This window comes from Oenanthe melanoleuca, chromosome 2, assembly GCF_029582105.1.
Source record: "Oenanthe melanoleuca isolate GR-GAL-2019-014 chromosome 2, OMel1.0, whole genome shotgun sequence".
In the NCBI taxonomy this organism is placed as follows: domain Eukaryota; kingdom Metazoa; phylum Chordata; class Aves; order Passeriformes; family Muscicapidae; genus Oenanthe; species Oenanthe melanoleuca.
The window spans coordinates 47,326,353-47,343,128 of record NC_079335.1 but is presented as its reverse complement, the minus strand read 5'-3'; the positions used below and the strand labels follow the sequence as shown (position 1 = coordinate 47,343,128).

General features: G+C 39.8%; 1 protein-coding gene across 1 annotated transcript; it reads right to left on the bottom strand.

Annotated features, from left to right (window-relative positions):
* Positions 1-3,819: 3,819 nt before the first annotated feature.
* CLUL1 (clusterin like 1) lies at positions 3,820-15,912 on the bottom strand. Its single transcript, XM_056484810.1, has 7 exons — positions 15,810-15,912; positions 14,350-14,498; positions 12,489-12,656; positions 10,153-10,597; positions 8,770-8,907; positions 5,079-5,293; positions 3,820-3,987 (listed from the first exon to the last, which is right to left on the bottom strand). Exons 1-7 carry the CDS (start codon positions 15,910-15,912, stop codon positions 3,820-3,822), a joined length of 1,386 nt encoding a protein of 461 aa, XP_056340785.1.
* Positions 15,913-16,776: the final 864 nt, after the last annotated feature.

The following is a 16,776-nucleotide window of genomic DNA, read 5'->3' as shown; positions in this document are numbered from 1 at the left end:
TCGCCCGTCCCCTTCCCGTCCTCCCTCCCCTTCCTCTTCCAGCACCGGGGGTCCTCTGTGTGCCTGTGCCTGCGCCGCTGGATATTAGGAAGAGTTTCTTCACAGAAAGGTTGATCATATATCGGAATGGGCTGTCCAGGGAGGTGGTGGAGCCACCGTTCCTGGAAGTGTTTGAGGAAAGACAAGGTGGCGTGAAGTGCCATGGTCTGGTTGACATGGTGGTGTTCCGTCAAAGGTTGGACCCAGTGAGCTCAGAGGTCTTTTGGTACTTGGTTTTGTGATTCTATTACTTCCTTCTGCTCAGCGGCACCCTAAGCGCTCTCCAGGCTCATCCCGCGCTGGAAAGTGCTGCTGGCACTTAGTCATCTCTCTCCCTCTGTAGCCTCAGGCATCGCATTCCGGAGCTGAACAAGCCCCAAGCCTTCAGCTGGGGCTGGCAGTCACACACGTCTCACACCAGATCCACCAGCCGGGATATCCCGAGCAGCCGAAGCCCCGGTGCCAGCCTCTCTTGTCTCCCTGGTGTGCTCAGCTTCCATGTCCCGCAGTGTCACCCTGGCCTGCGCTTCTAAAGCCAGCCTCCTTTCCTGCCATCGTGTCATCAGCCTCCTGCTTCATATTTTATTGGCACATTTGCTACTCACTAAGGGTAGCACTCCCACTTGGGTATATTGGGTCTCATTGTGTTGATCTCAGCTTCTCCCGTGTCCCAGTGTCATTTTGCATCCCGACCCGTGTCTGATTGCCACTGCTCCCAACATGTGTCCTCTGAAAATTTTCTAGGTACAATCTCTACTACTCAGAAGAAACTGATGCTTCTCTGAATATTTCTTTGTTAGGATCTCTTGGAAGTCAAGAATTTTCTAAGAGTCACTTATCTCTGAGATAAAGCCCAGCTTTCTGGCAAATGGTGTGTTTACAGGAATTATGACTGATAATCTCTCATGATTAGGGCCTGAAATACGGGTATGTACAACAGAAATTAGGGAGCACAGAGGACTGTGGGTTAGAAAATACTACCTTTGCAGCAGGCAGAAAATAACCTTTTCCACTAATTAAAAGAACGAAATGGGTTTTTTCTTGTATAAATGTTATACTTAACACATATGTATAGAAGTAAAGAAGAATACAAAGTGTAAGTATGGGTGTGGATATTTTTCTCTGTTCATATCTAATACAGATGTTTCTGTACACTTTGAAATTAGCATGATTTATTTAGCAGAGCTACAGTTGGAAATGGTGCATATACCTGCGTGCAAAAAAAATACTTAGAAAAGCTGTGCATGGTGAATGATACCAAATCACCTAGAGCTCTGCTTCTAGCTGAGAGATATATCAGTTCTTAACCTTTATTATAATTTACAAATACCATTGAAAGCTGATGTGTATAATTTAGGGAGAAACAAAGTTCTTTACTGATAAAGGCTGTTAATTAATTAAGAAATAAACTCCAGAGGCAAACTACTGTTTGCAAGAAATGCCAAAGGCAGAAGACTTACTCATTAGTGCATATTCAGATAAGTCATTTGATGTACACAATAAGCATCAAAAGCAACTGTAAGGAGAAATTGAATATTTTCATTGCAAAATAATATGCTGCATGCAGATGGAAATCTGGTTGATTCAGACTTAGCTGAATGTGTAACATCTGTAGGGATCAGTCTTGAAAAGGCTTAAGAATGTGCTTGAATGTAAATAAGCAAAAAGAAATTACTTTTATGCTTACAGTAGATTATGTCCTTAAATCTTTGCATAACCAGAGCCATAGCTTGTTACAAAGATTACCTCACTGACAACATAAATAATGTTTTATTTAAATAACTTAATATTGAAATTGATTTGGTTTTGAGTTTAAATATTTCTACAGTCTTTGGTGGATAGCTTATATGTTACAGTATTTACTAAGCAACATTTAATTTATATGCAACTATTTTAACCATAATAATTTAACAGTTAGCTATATTGAGCATAGGGGTAGTTCAGCTAAGGAGCATGTTCTTTATTTCAGGAAGAAGGAATTCACACTTCTTTCCTAGGAGGAAAAAAAAAAAGAAAGATTATACATTTTGATTTTGAATGGAGAAAACTATGTTAGAAAAATAAATATATGTGGAATGTATCAGTGTCCTGCTATAGAAACATGCATAACATAAAAATCAGACAGAAACATTTTTTTCTCTCCCATTCTGTACTTAATTTGTCCAGTTTTCTTGTAGCGCTTTAACTTTTTTTATCTGTTACATTTACATGTACTCTAAGCCTTGTACAAACTGAATGTAAAATGGTGGCATGATTTTGAAATCAATAAGCTTACTGTTTTGAGGTATGAAATGGCTACACAAGAGATATCCACAGGAAAATCAGACTAAAATCCAGACTAAAAATCATCATTAAACTACAGAAATAATTTTTGCCATCATTAGGCCCTGAAGATTAGTATTCCATGATCTGAAAGAATGTTTATCATTTATATTTATAGCTGCATATAAATTACAGAGAATTTTGAAGAAAAATTGTAGAGAAAGTGTTGGAGCATTTTATTTCATACAAGTATTAAAATGTAATTTCACCAACATTTGCCTAAGGAAAGTACATGGTGAGGTTTATTCTGTCTAAATTCTGTAGCCTACCTCAGCCTCTCTGATGGGAGTGATTTCTTTCATCAGCTCAAAAATTGTGCTGACCTCAAAAGAATAAACAGATTCAATACCAAATGCTGAGATCTTCTTCATCTACTTTGTTAATGTTGAATGCTCTTTCCCTGCCTCCTGAGATTTCTCTTTGTGTGCAGATTATGCTTCAATTGCTCAGTTGAGCAAATCAGCTATGGCCTAAAGAGAAATTATGTCCAAATCTGGTCCTTCTCTGAAGATTTGGGGACACTGCAGTGATCTGTGACATGAGACTGAAAGTCTCATGTGTCTTGTGGCTCTGTTCCCCTGGAAGACACAACTCTGAAAGTTGGAGGCCCCTAAAGCTGTGCCTCTCAGAGTCCCCTGGGAAGGGAGACACAGGGAAGGGTGGTTTACAAGTTCCACAGCAGTGTGATGCCACCTAAAACCATTCCACCTTTCCTTGAAATTCACTGTAGATTAGAGACTATGAAGCATTTTTCCTCCCTGCCTCTCTTGCTGGTTCTTCCTTCCTCTCCCTGAAATATCTTAAACAAGGAGAGAGGCTTCTTGTGTGTCCTTTATACAAAAATGGTTGAAGCCATGGGCAGGATCTTCGTGTGCATGGTCCTGCAAGTTGAACTGCACCCTCTATTAATAAACACTGTTAATCTGAGCATCTCACTGCTAATGCAGAAATGTTATGGCAAGACACCTCTTCCAAGTCCTGGGGGTGATTCTCACTTTGCACTCCTTTATCATCAAAAATAGTACGAGCATGCTCTCAAACACTACTGAAAATTAAAAAAAACTCCAAACCATAATGAATAATGGTAATTCCAGTCCATTCATGATGAATGAACACAAAGACATGGTTTTTGATGCCAAGAAACTGGACTGTGGTTGTGAGGCAATTCTTTTCCAAAGAAATATTTATAATCACATTACTTCTTCCCAGCTGTTACTTAAAGATTGAGGATTTCACAGTTCAGTAATTTAAATCATTTAATATCATCATGTCTGTGTTTTGCAGGCTAGAATATGGAGTGTTTGTTTGTGTTTTCCATAATGCTAGTGTGTCCTTTCTGAGAAGACAGTCTTGTATACATCATGACTGAATCTTGTGCCAACTACAGTTTATTGCAATGTAAACACCTCTTATGAATAAGTGTGTACTCTGTGAAAGCTGAAAGAATGAACTTACCACTTAAAAATTCTGCTTATACAATTGAAGTGCTTTCCCAGCTACGTATTCAACGAACTCGGGACTCTTGGGATCTAAGTTGGGAGGAACTTTAATGGTGAAAGTAGGTGAAGTCAGAATGTTCACATCTACCACAGTTTCATTTTTACTGGAGGGATCCCCAGGTACCACCTAGAAGAGATCAGTACTTTAGACACTACAAACTGCTTTCAGTTTTGTTTATACCAACTGTGCCCACTCTCTTTAATTGGGGAAGATTAAATAGGGGAATATTTTAGACTTGTCGACTTTCTTTAAATTGCTTTCTTCTGAAAAGAGAGTGGGTGTCTGAATGTAGGTGGTGGAAAGAGCTGACATGGCACTGCCAAGACCATATTAAAGAGCTGCATGTTAATATTTATACCATGAGCTACATCTAAAAAGAACTTCTGTTCCCCTAATGAAAACTTCTCAGCTGTCCCACTAAGTTCAATACAACATTTGTATGATTGAATTTTTCATTCCTGTGTGTTTTTCTAAATCTGACTTAGTTCTGTAGCTTTATTTTCCGAGAGCAGATATCTCAGACTCAGTTGGGAAATGGTGCCTGTCTCCTGTTCCTATTTTGTGCTTTTTTTTTTGGTGGATTGTGCCATCATTTTGTATAAAGTTCTGGTAGTAATAGTAGTAATTCACTATATATGAGTGGATTTCTGGGTTAGAAGAGAGAGTAAGATTTGTCCTTTGCCCAGGAAAATGGATTGAATTTACCTTGGATGTATCCTTGTGTGTGAGACACAATTAATCATTGTGTATTTACTGAAATATTGACTGATGCTGTCAAGCATGTGCAGCTTCTGCTGCTAAAATCTGTATAACATTTGCCTTCTTTGAACTTTGGAATATATAAGTACAGACATAGATAGGTAGACAGTCATCAATCCAGTATGGATGTGTTCATGACTGGTGCAGTGCAATTTATCTGTGAAGGTAATCTGAGGCCAGTCAAAGCTGCTAGTGTCAATTTACTCTTATCAGACAGTGATTCAGGTGAGCCTGTCAGCCATCCATCAGACTAAAAGGATTTAGAGGAAAATAGTTTCTAATCTCAGGAGTTTCAGCTCATAGAGGGATTACCAAGCACACACAAATTCAAGATGAGTAGGAACGGTTGTTGACCCAAACATTACATGTGTATAAACACCCACAACCCCCAGGAGCATAAGCATGAGCAAAATACAGGTTAAAGGCAGCAAGAGCTCCCTTTGGAAGACAACCCTTACCTTAACTATGTTGAAAATGTTTTCTGGTCCGATGGTCATGTTGGATAACTCAGACACCCACCCAAATCTCTCTTTCATTTTGTTCAGCAAGTAGGAAGTGTCCTCTGTGTGATGCCGAACCACCTGGAGGATCTGCTCATACTGCTCCCCTGAGAGATTAACCAGCTTAAAGGCTTCATCAAACTTTATGTGCAGCTCAGGAACATTTGGGCAATCTGTTAGAAGAGACAGTGTTATGTCTTGTACTTCATCTTTTCTGTCTGAAGAAGTGAAAACTGTATAAAAATGTCTAGCGAGGGGGCATGGTTTGGATGGATCTTTAAATAATGCTGAAAAAAGAATAATAATTTTTGCTGACTTACTATGGTAGATTTAGTTTAGACTCAGTGACTAAATGAATGCATTATCCCATTTGTTTTATTAAAGTGATTTTCCAAGTTTATATCATATAGTATAAGGTTTACATCACATTTCATGGCAATAGATTTTCTGTTAATGCTAAATAAGATAGTTAATAGTCTTCTTACACATTATGGATTTTTTTTATTGGCTCATATTCCATTATGCATCTATTCCAGGTACATAGAGTGCAAGGCAGGGGCTGAGAGAACTAAGTTCCTTCTGTGTAAGAGAAGATCAGTTTTGAGTCCACATGAGGAACCTTAATATACCTAAGTCTGTGGGACCTGATGAGTCCAGAGGGAATTGGCTGATGTCGCCAATCTTCATGGTATTTGAGAAGTTATGAGGTGAAGAGAGGTGAAGTCTCTGGTGACTGGGAAAATGGAAATATTTCACTGATTTAAAAAAAAAGGGTTGTAAGAAGGACCCTGAGGACTGCCAACCACCCTGTCAGCCTCAGCTCTGTGCCCGGAAAGATCATGGAACAGATCCTCCAAGAAGCTCTGCTGAGACATATGGGAGATAGGGAGGTGGTTTGGCATGAAGCCAGCAGAGCTTCCCTAAGGACAAGTCCTGCCTGACCAACCAGTGGCCTTCTATGATGGAGGAATTTCATCAGTGGAGAAGGAAAGGGTTAGAGAAGTCATTTATCTGTACTTCTGTAAGGCCATTGGCACAGTCCCCCACAACATCCTTTTCTCTACATTGGAAAGATACGGATTTGAGGGGGATGAATGTTTGGTGGATGAGGAGTTGTGTGGATGGTCATATCCAGAGGGTAGTGGTCAATGGCTACATGCCCAGATGGACATCACAGACAAGTGGAGTCCCTTAGGAGTCCATACTGGGACCAGCACTGTTTAATATCTTCATTAGTGACATGGACAGGGGGATCAAGTGCACCCTTGGCAGGTTCCCAGATGACACCAAGCTGGGTGGTGTGGCTGACACACCAGGGCATGGGATGCTGTGCAGAGGGACCTGGACAAGCTCATGGAGTGGGCCCAGGTGAACCTCATGAGGTTCAGCAAGGACAAGTGCAAGGTGCTGCACATGGATTGTGGCAACTCCTGCTATCAACACAGGCTGGAAGAGGAGCAGATCGAGAGCAGCCCTACCAAGAAGGACTTGGGGGTGCTGGTGGATGAAAAGCTGGGCATGAGCTGGCCATGAGTGCTCACAGCCCAGAAAGCCAAACACACCTTTGGTTGCATCAAAAGAATCATGGCCAGCCATTTGAGGGAGGTGATTTTGTCCCCCTGTCTTCTCTCATAAGATCCCTGAAGTATTTCATCCAGGGCTGAGCTGCTGTGTTGGTTTGGCACAGCCTGGTTTTAGGTACCAGGGTGGACACAGATATGGCTTCTGTGTCCAACAGAGCCAATTCCTGATGGCTCTGAGGATGGACACACTGCTGGCCAAAGCTGGGCCAGTGAGAGGTTGGTAATGCCTGTGTGATGACATATTTAAGAAGAAAATCAAAGTTATAGGATTTTGATTCTTGTCAGAGAAGAGGAGGAGGGAAACAACATGGAGACACCAAGGTCAGTGCAGAAGGAGGGGCAGGAGCTGCAACAGACAGCTGAGATTCCTCTGCAGGCTGTGGTGAGACCATGGTGAGGCAGCTGTGCCCTGATCCATGGGATCCATGGGGATGCAGAGATCCACCCACAGCCCATGGGATCCATGGGGATGCAGAGATCCACCCACAGCCCATGGGGATCCAGGAGGATGAGAGATCCACCCACAGCCCATGGGGATCCATGGGGATGCAGAGATCCACCCGCAGTCCTTGGAAGGTGCCCATGCTGGAGCAGGTGATGCCTGCAGGAGGCTGTGATCCAGTGGGAGACCCAGTGGAGAGGGGGGGCCCTGGTTCCAGGCTGGAGCAGCCTGTCCTTGGGGGACTGCACCCTGTGGGAAGAGGGGTGCCTGTAAGAAAGATAGGGACAAGCTTTTTATCAGACCCTGGGGACAAGTAATGATTTTAAATCAAAAGAGAGTGGATTTAGACTATATGTAAGCCAGAAGTGTTTTACAATAAGGGTGGTGAAACACTGAAACAAGTTGCCCAGAGAGCAGGTAGATGTCCCATCCCTGGAAACATTCAAGGTCAGGTTCTATGAGACTCTGAGCAACATGATCTAGATGAAGATGTCTCTGCTGATTTCTGGGAGGTTGGTCTAGATGGCTTGTAAAGGTCCCTTTGACCCCAAACTACTCTATGATTCTGTGATAGAGGTTATTACAAGAAAGCTTGTATTCCTGTTGAGTGTTAAGAGCTAATATTTATCTTACAATAGGGTGGTATGAGACCAGTACTATCTGCCACAAATTCAGAACTGAAGATTGCTGGGGTTTTTTTACTAAAATATGGATTTTAAACAATAAAAATTTATGTCCAATAATTGCTCTGTAAAAATTTGATTTTTTTCTGTCAAATTTGATTATTAATGGGCACCTTCAAGCTGATGGTGCAGTAACAAACTGATATCTGTAATACACGGGTGTAGATAAAAAGATAAGTGGTCAAATATTCTTTTAAAAGAGTTTCATTGTTCATAAATGTTTGCCACACTAGAGATATACTGAAGACATTTAGGTTTAAGCATATTCCTTGGATTTTAAGATCTAAATAATTCTGGAAAGACAGATATGCTGCAGTGGGAGTCCTGACAGCAGTTCTAGGTCATCAGCCTGAATGTTTTCCAGGTGCCCATGGATGGTACCAACAGAGCTCTGCCCATCTCTTTATATACAGACATGAAGTCCCCTTTTTGCCCTTCTTGTCAGTTCTATTTGCAGACAGGGTTCAACTAAAAGTAATTACAGGCTCTTCAGCACTTGCTTTCCTTGCGAGGAGCTGAATGATAGCTGAGGTTACACCTGGTTGTCAGCAGGAGAAGCAACTGTCAGGACTTTGAGCTTCTCCTCACTTTCTGCTCAGCACTGCTGCACCCAGGCAGGATCGGCTGCTGCCTGACATCTTGCTCCTCTGCAGGGTGGCAGCTCTAACAAAATACCTGCATATTTTGTTATAGGCTGTGGGACGTCTCTTTGGAGCACCAGCGGTATGTTAACAACTGAGCTATACTGACACTCTGTGGAGACAGTGGGGAAAGCTAATTGAAAGCATCTGGAATGAGGAATGGTTACTGCAGCCGTAGCTACAGTAAAAACTCAGTGACTGAATGTTAATTCAAGTAGAAAATTAAAACCTCAAAATCTACAAACCAGTGATCAATGCATTACAGGAAAAAAAAAAAAAAAAGGGAAAATAGTATTTTACCATGCAAAAGATTGTCTTGACATTTCTGGCATCTCTCACGAAACTGTGGGCATCCAGAGGAGTTCTCCCGGAGCTCCCCGCACTGAAGTCTCTGGCGCCCTGACACAATTTTTGAAAACATGCCACTTCTGTCAGGATCTAGAATGAAGTCATAGTATTTTTAGACTGCTGTTAAACTTAGAGTCTTTATAAGTATGCATTCATTACCAGCCTGAGTGCTGGAATATAATTTCTTGCCCTTAATCCAAAGCATTTTGCATAAATCCCTTTCCCTACCCCTCTGCTTCCCCCCCTTCAGCCCCCAAATAAAAGGAATAAGTTATTAAAAAGTAGAAGTCAGGAGAAGATTCAAATGATGTTTTCTTTCAAGGAATTCATGCTGCTGTAGTATATTCCCTTATAAAGGCTTAAGAGCATATTCCCCAGACATAACCAAGCAATTGCTAATATTATTACACATTATTTCTACAACATGTGAGTTCTGCTGAGATCTTTTTGACCCTTAGAAGTCAAGATGTTTCATAATCACATACAGTTAAATGAGAGCACAGTACCAAAGCTTATTTCTGAGGTAACATGGCTTATGATATTGAAAAAAAATTAAAGCTGTTGAAGAGTCACTTAATTTTGTATTTCTTGATGATCATGCAATGTTTATGTCACCTGCCACTCAGAGCTCACTGTGCTCACTGTGATTTCCTTGTAGACAAGGACCAGCATGAATTTGTCCTATTTGAAAGAGTCAAATATAGGCTTATTTGTATTCTAAAAGTTGGCTATGCTCCTTTTCCTTCACTGAGTGTCATCAGCAATGGCATGCCTAGAATTTTCTGGTCACTGGAAAACCTGGTGGCTGGTCTTTAATTGGCTGGTATTTGACTGTCAAATAACATTGCTGCTGTAGCCTGGAACAGGACTTGCAGCTGTCAAGCTGAACTTAGCATCATTTGGCAGGGGCAGGGATATGCCTTGACATCTCACAGAATTACTCTAATTTTTTAGAATTGGTGACCATGTCAATAAGAGATGATACCAATCATATCCTGACAAATTCTGAGGTTAAATCTGTCAGTCAGCCTTATGAAAACCTGCATCCACCCTGAATTTAAGTGCTCCTGAGGAGCTTCTGCAAATGCTTTGATAGTTGCCATGAAAATCAGGCTGTGTGGGACCCCTAAGTCCCCCTGCAACATTTCTCTGAGATTTCTAGGTGACTTTTATTTGTTCACTTAAATGATAGTTATCCTTGACCCATAGCCTCCAGAGCTTCCTTACGTATCTCACACTCACATACTGGAAACTGAGTAATTCGCTGTAGTTTAGCCATCCCTAGGGGGTTGATGTCATTGACAGTGCAGTCAGTTTTCATCTCCTCACACTTGCCTTTGGTTTGTCCTGGCACATCTCTTCTGTAATCTCTGTATTCATCAAGCGCGTCGGTGATCACCTCGCTGACGCCTTCGAACACCGTCCTGCTGAAATCAAAAACTATCTGTAAGAAGCCAGGCATGCCCCAGCCTCTCTGGGAGCCTTCAATTCTGGTGGTGACCTCAGGTAAAGCTGGCATACTGGGGGACTCACTCAGGTCCAGGTCAGACATAAAATATGTCTGAAAAGACTGGTCAAATTCTTTTTGCATGTGCTTGAAAAAAATGAAACTTCTGTCAAATATTGAGCCCATATCCGATAATAGCTGGCTAAATAAATTTTCCATCTTTACTAGCTGGGTATCCTCTTTCTCAGGCTTTTCATTAGACTGGATGTCTCTTCCTTGATCCTTATGGAAAGTAAATACGAGTGGAGGTATTTTCCTCAAAAAATCTTCAACCTGTGTATAAGAAAGAGACAGATCAGGAGACAGAGAAGTGATTGGTTTCTCATCTCTCAGGTAAGTGTCTCTAATTTTTCTCTTTCAAATACTCATAGAAATAATGCCCTCTTAATAACTGCCAACACAGCATATTCTCTGAAGTAATTTAAGACACTAGACCCCAAAGAGGGGAAGTGCATTCAATCTAAATCATTAGTTCCAAATCAGATCTGGAGTAAAAAGTCTGCTTGTTGCAGACTTTATTCTGTGAGGGCTCAATGGTATTGTCAGCATTCAGGTTTCTTCCAACAGACAGCTTGGACTTTATGTTGTAAAGATGTGAGATGCATTTCTGTTGTGCAGTGTAGGGAACAGAAGGTGATTGTTCTCACCTTGATTTGTAAAAAGCCTGCCCTCTCTCACCACTGGGCAAATCCTCACCTCCTTGTGCAAATGGAAACCATCAAAATCAATGAAGCAGTGGCTCTGAGTCCCTGGTTTTACCATGTAAGAGGCCAAGAGTCAATTCTGCTATGACAGGGTTCCAGTTCCTGGGCCTCAGCCACTGTTCCCCACTCCCTGCTTTAAGGCATGACTTTGGCCGGAGCCAATTGAGTGTTTTTTTGGCCACACTCCATGGCACTAGAAAACAGGTAAGGGTGAAGAAGCACCCTGCTAAAACACACACATATAGATACAGACAGATAGACATATAGATAAAGACAGTTATATATATTAATTTAAAAAAATCATCAGCTTGATTTGACCACTAGTCTAGAGGAAGTGAAGTGTTAAACAGAAGTCAGTATTGCTCCTGCTGTCTGTGTGTCCTCAGCCACAGCTATCATCTTTGTCTTCTTTTCTTTTCTTTCTTTATTTTTTTAATGATTTAGGTCACAACACAATTCTTACTTTGAATGCTTCAAATAAACCAAATAACTCATGGAGGAAGTTACCAAGAGGGTCAAAGACAGTGACAATTCAGTATATAACTTTTACTGCAGTAATTGCAGCATCCAGAGACTCTTGAAAATCCAAAACATATATATGAGGTACCCATCAGCAGTATCTAAAAAGCTAAAAGTACCTCTCTATATAAGTATATTTAAGACAAATAGTCTTAAATTTAATATTTCACACATTTTAATCTATGCACAAATATTAAATTTTTGCTCTAAACACCGTGTTTAAGTTACTGTATTTTAGTACATGGGAGGGGGTGAAAGCTGGAGAGTCTGACTAATGTTTTAGAAGCAGCAATTACAGTTTTGCTTCAGAAGTTTGTTGCACTTAAAGTGTATGCCCAAGCAAAAAAAAAAAAAAGTGATTACAATTGTTAAATTTTGTAGTAATAATGGGCCAGTCAGGAAACCATATTTTCTTTCTAGTATAATTAGGGGAATTTCTTTGCTGACAGGTTTCTTTATTATATGGGGTTAAGCATTTTAAAGCTTTTTTTTTTTACTTAAAGAGTTTATTTAAGATAAATATAGGAAATAATTATGTAATAAGTAAGTGATTTTGCTAAGTACATCTAAACTTTTAACTTTGCTGATTTTCAGATGGAGAATAAAGAACCTATGTGGTATTTTTCACAAACAGGTATGGAGCATCTTAATGTGAGTCCCACTGTGAGAGAAAACATTGCATATCTGGAATGAGTCTGTTGGAGTTAGGGGAGTCATCAGTTTCCATGGAATCTTGCCAGGGTGCAACTGAACTCATTTTGGCTCAGCATTCCACAACCATAATCACATGTAATCTCTACTATATAACTTCATATTTCCAGACCCTCCAAATCAAATTAATTTTAGTAAGCTGATATAACTGGCAGACCTAGACATTGAGAAAATAAGATGTGCTGGCTCTAAAACTTTGGGTGAACTCCAGATACAAAATTTCTTCCTACCTTTCTCTTAAAGCTTGACACACCATGTTTGCAAGTTGTATAATATCTCATGCAGGTACTTTCTAAACAAGATTCACATTCATCCCATAGATTTTTCAAGGATACTTGGCATTGTCTTTCCTCTTCTTCCAGTCTTGTCTTTACTTCATCCATGAGTCTCAAGGCTTGCTAAGTAAGGGAAAAGATTCAGTTGAGGGCAATTTTCAGATTATTATTCTAAGTACATACCCCAGTGTTCATCACTAATTTTGGCTATTTATGGTTCCTTTTTTTGCTAATCTCTAACCACTAAGGGTGGGTTGCCTTCTCAGCTGCAGTCACATATGGAGGGAACTGAAAATTGAAAACCTTTTCCTTATAGGATATTTCTGATGTTGTTCTCTCAGGGGGCACAGCCTACAGAAACAAATGGATCTCTATAGTCTAACAGGATTTTTGATGTTAAGAAAAATACTGACACATCATTCTGTGTAAGAATTCAGCCTCCCACATGGTCATGTGTTCAACTCGTGTTATTTTTTTCTCCATATCATCTGAACAGTATTCATCTGTCCCACAAATAGTGGAAGAGAAAATAGTCATTTTCTGTTTCTTTTCTCTACCTTTAAGAGACTGATATTTCACGAGGATAGGTCCTTGCCATAAAGTCTATCTAATGCAGAAATATATAAAAGTATAAAACTGCTATTTGTGAGCGTACTAATCAAAAGGCTGTAGTAAGGGGATCTTTTCCTGCCCTTGTGGAAGTGTGAGGCACTCCTTCCATACTGAAGGGCAACAAGATGCATTTTAGAATGCTGCTTCTATTTACTTCATCAGTTAGGGCACAAAGCTGAGCAGATCAGAAGCAGCATTTTTGGAATAGACTTAACAATGGAAAAAGAAAAGTTCTTCCTATTGAAGTAGATTGCACATCATCAGCTTCTCTCTGCAATTGCATCATATTTTAATAGTTTTGATTTCCAGTGTTCCAAGTTATCTCTAAGTATGACAGAAACCTTTTAATTGCTGGGGCTTATTCCTTTTTTGTCAGCATTCCAATAGGGAAGAGACTCACATAAAAGAAAACTTCTGTCAGAATGTGCTCAGTGGAGACAGTAACTGCAATTTTTGTAATCTATGCTTAGTTATTTTCTGATCTTTCTAATACATTTATTCAGTGTTTTATGAACTCTCACTGTGGATGTAAGTCCTGTGTAAATGAAATCATCCAGTAAGATCTAACAAGAGTGTTGACTGTAGGAGTGCATTTGTGTTCCTTAAGATGTTAGAAAGCTATCAGGTACTTTTTGTCCTGCTAATACCAATCCTTTAACTACCAGATGTTGGGCCAGGAGGGATTTTTCCTTCAACTTCATTGAAACAAAGTTAGGATATTTGTATTTTTGGAAATATACAGTAAACCTCTGTTTCTTCAGATCATGCAGCGCATGGCTCTGAGCCTAGGCATTGCACTAAGACATTGGAAAGTTCCCTGATTCACTGTACTTTCTTCAGAGCACATTATCATTTGTGGCTTTGATGTTCTTCTGCAGGTCTGAAGTTTGCCAAGCAAGCTGGAAAACATCTAGTGTCCCCAGGAGTATAGAGACATGGAGGGCAGAGCTGCTGGACCTTCTGCACACAACACTGTTCTACAGTGGCCTGCAATTGCCTTGGTGTGAATTCAGTGAAGCAGGGGTTTTTAGAAACAAGCAGTATGTGAAATTTTCCTCTGCTAGTGAGACAAAGGGGAAGAAGCAAATTTTCTCTCAATTCCATGACTGCATGGAAAGATGTACGCTGCTTGTTTTGTACATACAATTTGGTTTAAATCCTTCCCAGAATAAACATTAAAACCCCTCATATGCATATATGTTACCTTTTTTTCTTCACTGCTCTTCTTCAAGGTTTTCATCAGATCTATGTGCTTATCTTCATTTCTTTCCATCATAATTTTCATCTGCTTAATACCAATCAAAGCTTTCTTTACCTCTTCATCTACATACTTCTCTCCAACTTCAGATAATTCTAAAAAAAGCCAAGTTATACAGTGACTTAATCAGATTTTAACACTATTGCAAATTGTCATGCACTGATGATGAAGAAGAATGAAATAGCTGTATGTTTCCCTACAGTGGCAGATCCAAATCTGAGATAGCAAATGCTGATTAACACAGAGCCAAGACAATTTCCATGAGATAAGAATCTGGCCCAGAGCTTTTGCAAGGATCATCTGTATGTAACTCAAAATATATATTCAGCTGTCTCACTGCTGAACACTGAAATCCAGAACAATTGAGGCTGGTACTTTGGAGACCATTGAATCTGTCCCCCAGCTCCCCCAAAGCAGTGCATCAGTTTGCACAAGGCATGATCCTGAGTTGTGGATAGCTCCAAGGATCACTCTGGTTTTTTAATGACATAACCTTTATAGTTATCTTTGATCAGGTAGAAGCCCATGACAGCTTCCCTCAACATTGTGAAAATGTAGATTACAAGAGCCTTTAACCAGTTTTCATAAAAATTCATTTTCTAGACTACCTGTGAAGTAATGACCATGGAGTTCTGGTGAAAACCTGGGCTGGCCCATGCGTTGCACCTTGAAGCTCTGCATGATTGCCTATCCTTTATCTGATGTGTTTTCTTTGTGGAAATACCCTGACTATCACTGGAACTATAAAAAACAAGTAAAACCATATCACCCTGAGACTGCCAAAAACACATCACTCACTTCTTCCTTTATATCTTTCTTCCTCACCCCTAACTTTTTGTTTGTTTATTACAGAAATCTTGTCAACATAGACAGAAGAACAGAATTGTTTAATGGCTGATCCTCTTTCTATCCACAAAATAAAGCCATGCTTAGAGCTGTGTGTGCATGCAGAATAGCTGCTATTTTCTAAATTAAGTAATTTTATTTCCATTGTTTGTAAAAGCCATGCTTTTTAGTGAAGTATGTAAGTGTAGAAGAAATATTTTCAAAGATTATTTGAACCAAACAAAATAGTTCAAATCTGTTGAATTGAATTTTGGGTTTGGTTTATATTCTGATGATATACAAAGAAACAAATAACCTATAAAAATAATCCTGTAAATACTTTTTTTCTTTTTTTTTGGCAGGTGATGCTTATCTGTTAATCCCTTTACTTTCTCATCCTGCTTGTTCTTATCTTCATATTGTGTGTGTGTATGTGTAGGCATGCAATCAGCTTTGTTATGGTTTCTAAACTCCACAGATGCAAGTGGAGCTTGTTGGTGCCAGTGAGAGTGGAATTCAAAAGGCACTGCCCAGCTGGCCCAGGGGCTTCCAGCCCACCCTGGCAGGAGGAGCATACGTACGCTTGAGGTTGTCCTGCAGATTCATTTCCTCCTGCTTCGTCGGTGCACACTGGTGGCCCCTCAGACACAGCACATGTATTATAAATATCCAAGAGAACCTCATGTTCTTTCTGTTAAAGGAAAAACAGCTCGCTGCAGTCACATGTAAACATTGTCAGGAAGCTCAGATGTCTAGGTATACTAAGTAAATATAAATACTAACTATAATACTGAGTATCTAGCAAGATCCTGTTAATTTTGTCTTTAACTATGGTTTCTGAGATGTGTGGCATGAACCTAAATGCTACTGTTGCTGAAAATACACGAGTAAGAAGCTTGACCTCGTTCGTAATTATCAATTTAGATTAATTAGATGAATTCCATTGAGTTTGCACAGTGGTTAACAGAATCAGGACATGTATATATAAAATCAAAAGCTTATGCTGCCAGTCTGTCCCTTTTCTACTTTGTGAAACACATTAATTACTGATCTCATATTGTGCCTTTAGTTCATATTATAAATACATCCATGCTAAATACTATTGCCCCTTTTAAAGAGGGAAGTTTCTGGAGTGTTGTTCCCTTTCTTGTGTCTAAACATATTCCTTTCAATATCCTTCAGAGTAAGACTTAATATAAGAGATGCAATAATAGATGTGCCAAGAAATCAGCAATTAGAACAACTTTGTAAACAAACAGATCAACAAATGAAAGAAATTCCTACAAAATAAGGAAAAGAAATTCCATTTGCTTTATTTCTCTCCTAAGAGCAGAGGCAAAAAGCTTATTTTTCAGAAACAATGCAACTGCACTTTATGGTTCTCATCTGATTAAGTGAACCCAGTATTCAGATCCCTTGTAGTTAGCCAGTATAGCTTTCTTGGAGATGCAATTATCAGCTGCAAGAGCATATGTAAATTAAAAGCCTGGATTTGTTTATAGCCTGGATTTACTTCTATAGTTACTTGCATATTGTACCTTTACGTTA

Excerpts from the sequence above, each read along its gene's own strand:
- CLUL1 (XM_056484810.1), bottom strand. The coding sequence starts at position 15,912 with ATGAGGTTCTCTTGGATATTTATAATACATGTGCTGTGTCTGAGGGGC. Across the intron at positions 10,598-12,488 it reads TGTCAAGCTTTAAGAGAAAG|GTTGAAGATTTTTTGAGGAA; the intron begins GTAGGAAGAAAT and ends TCTTATACACAG. Across the intron at positions 5,294-8,769 it reads TCAAGACAATCTTTTGCATG|ATTGCCCAAATGTTCCTGAG; the intron begins GTAAAATACTAT and ends CTCTTCTAACAG.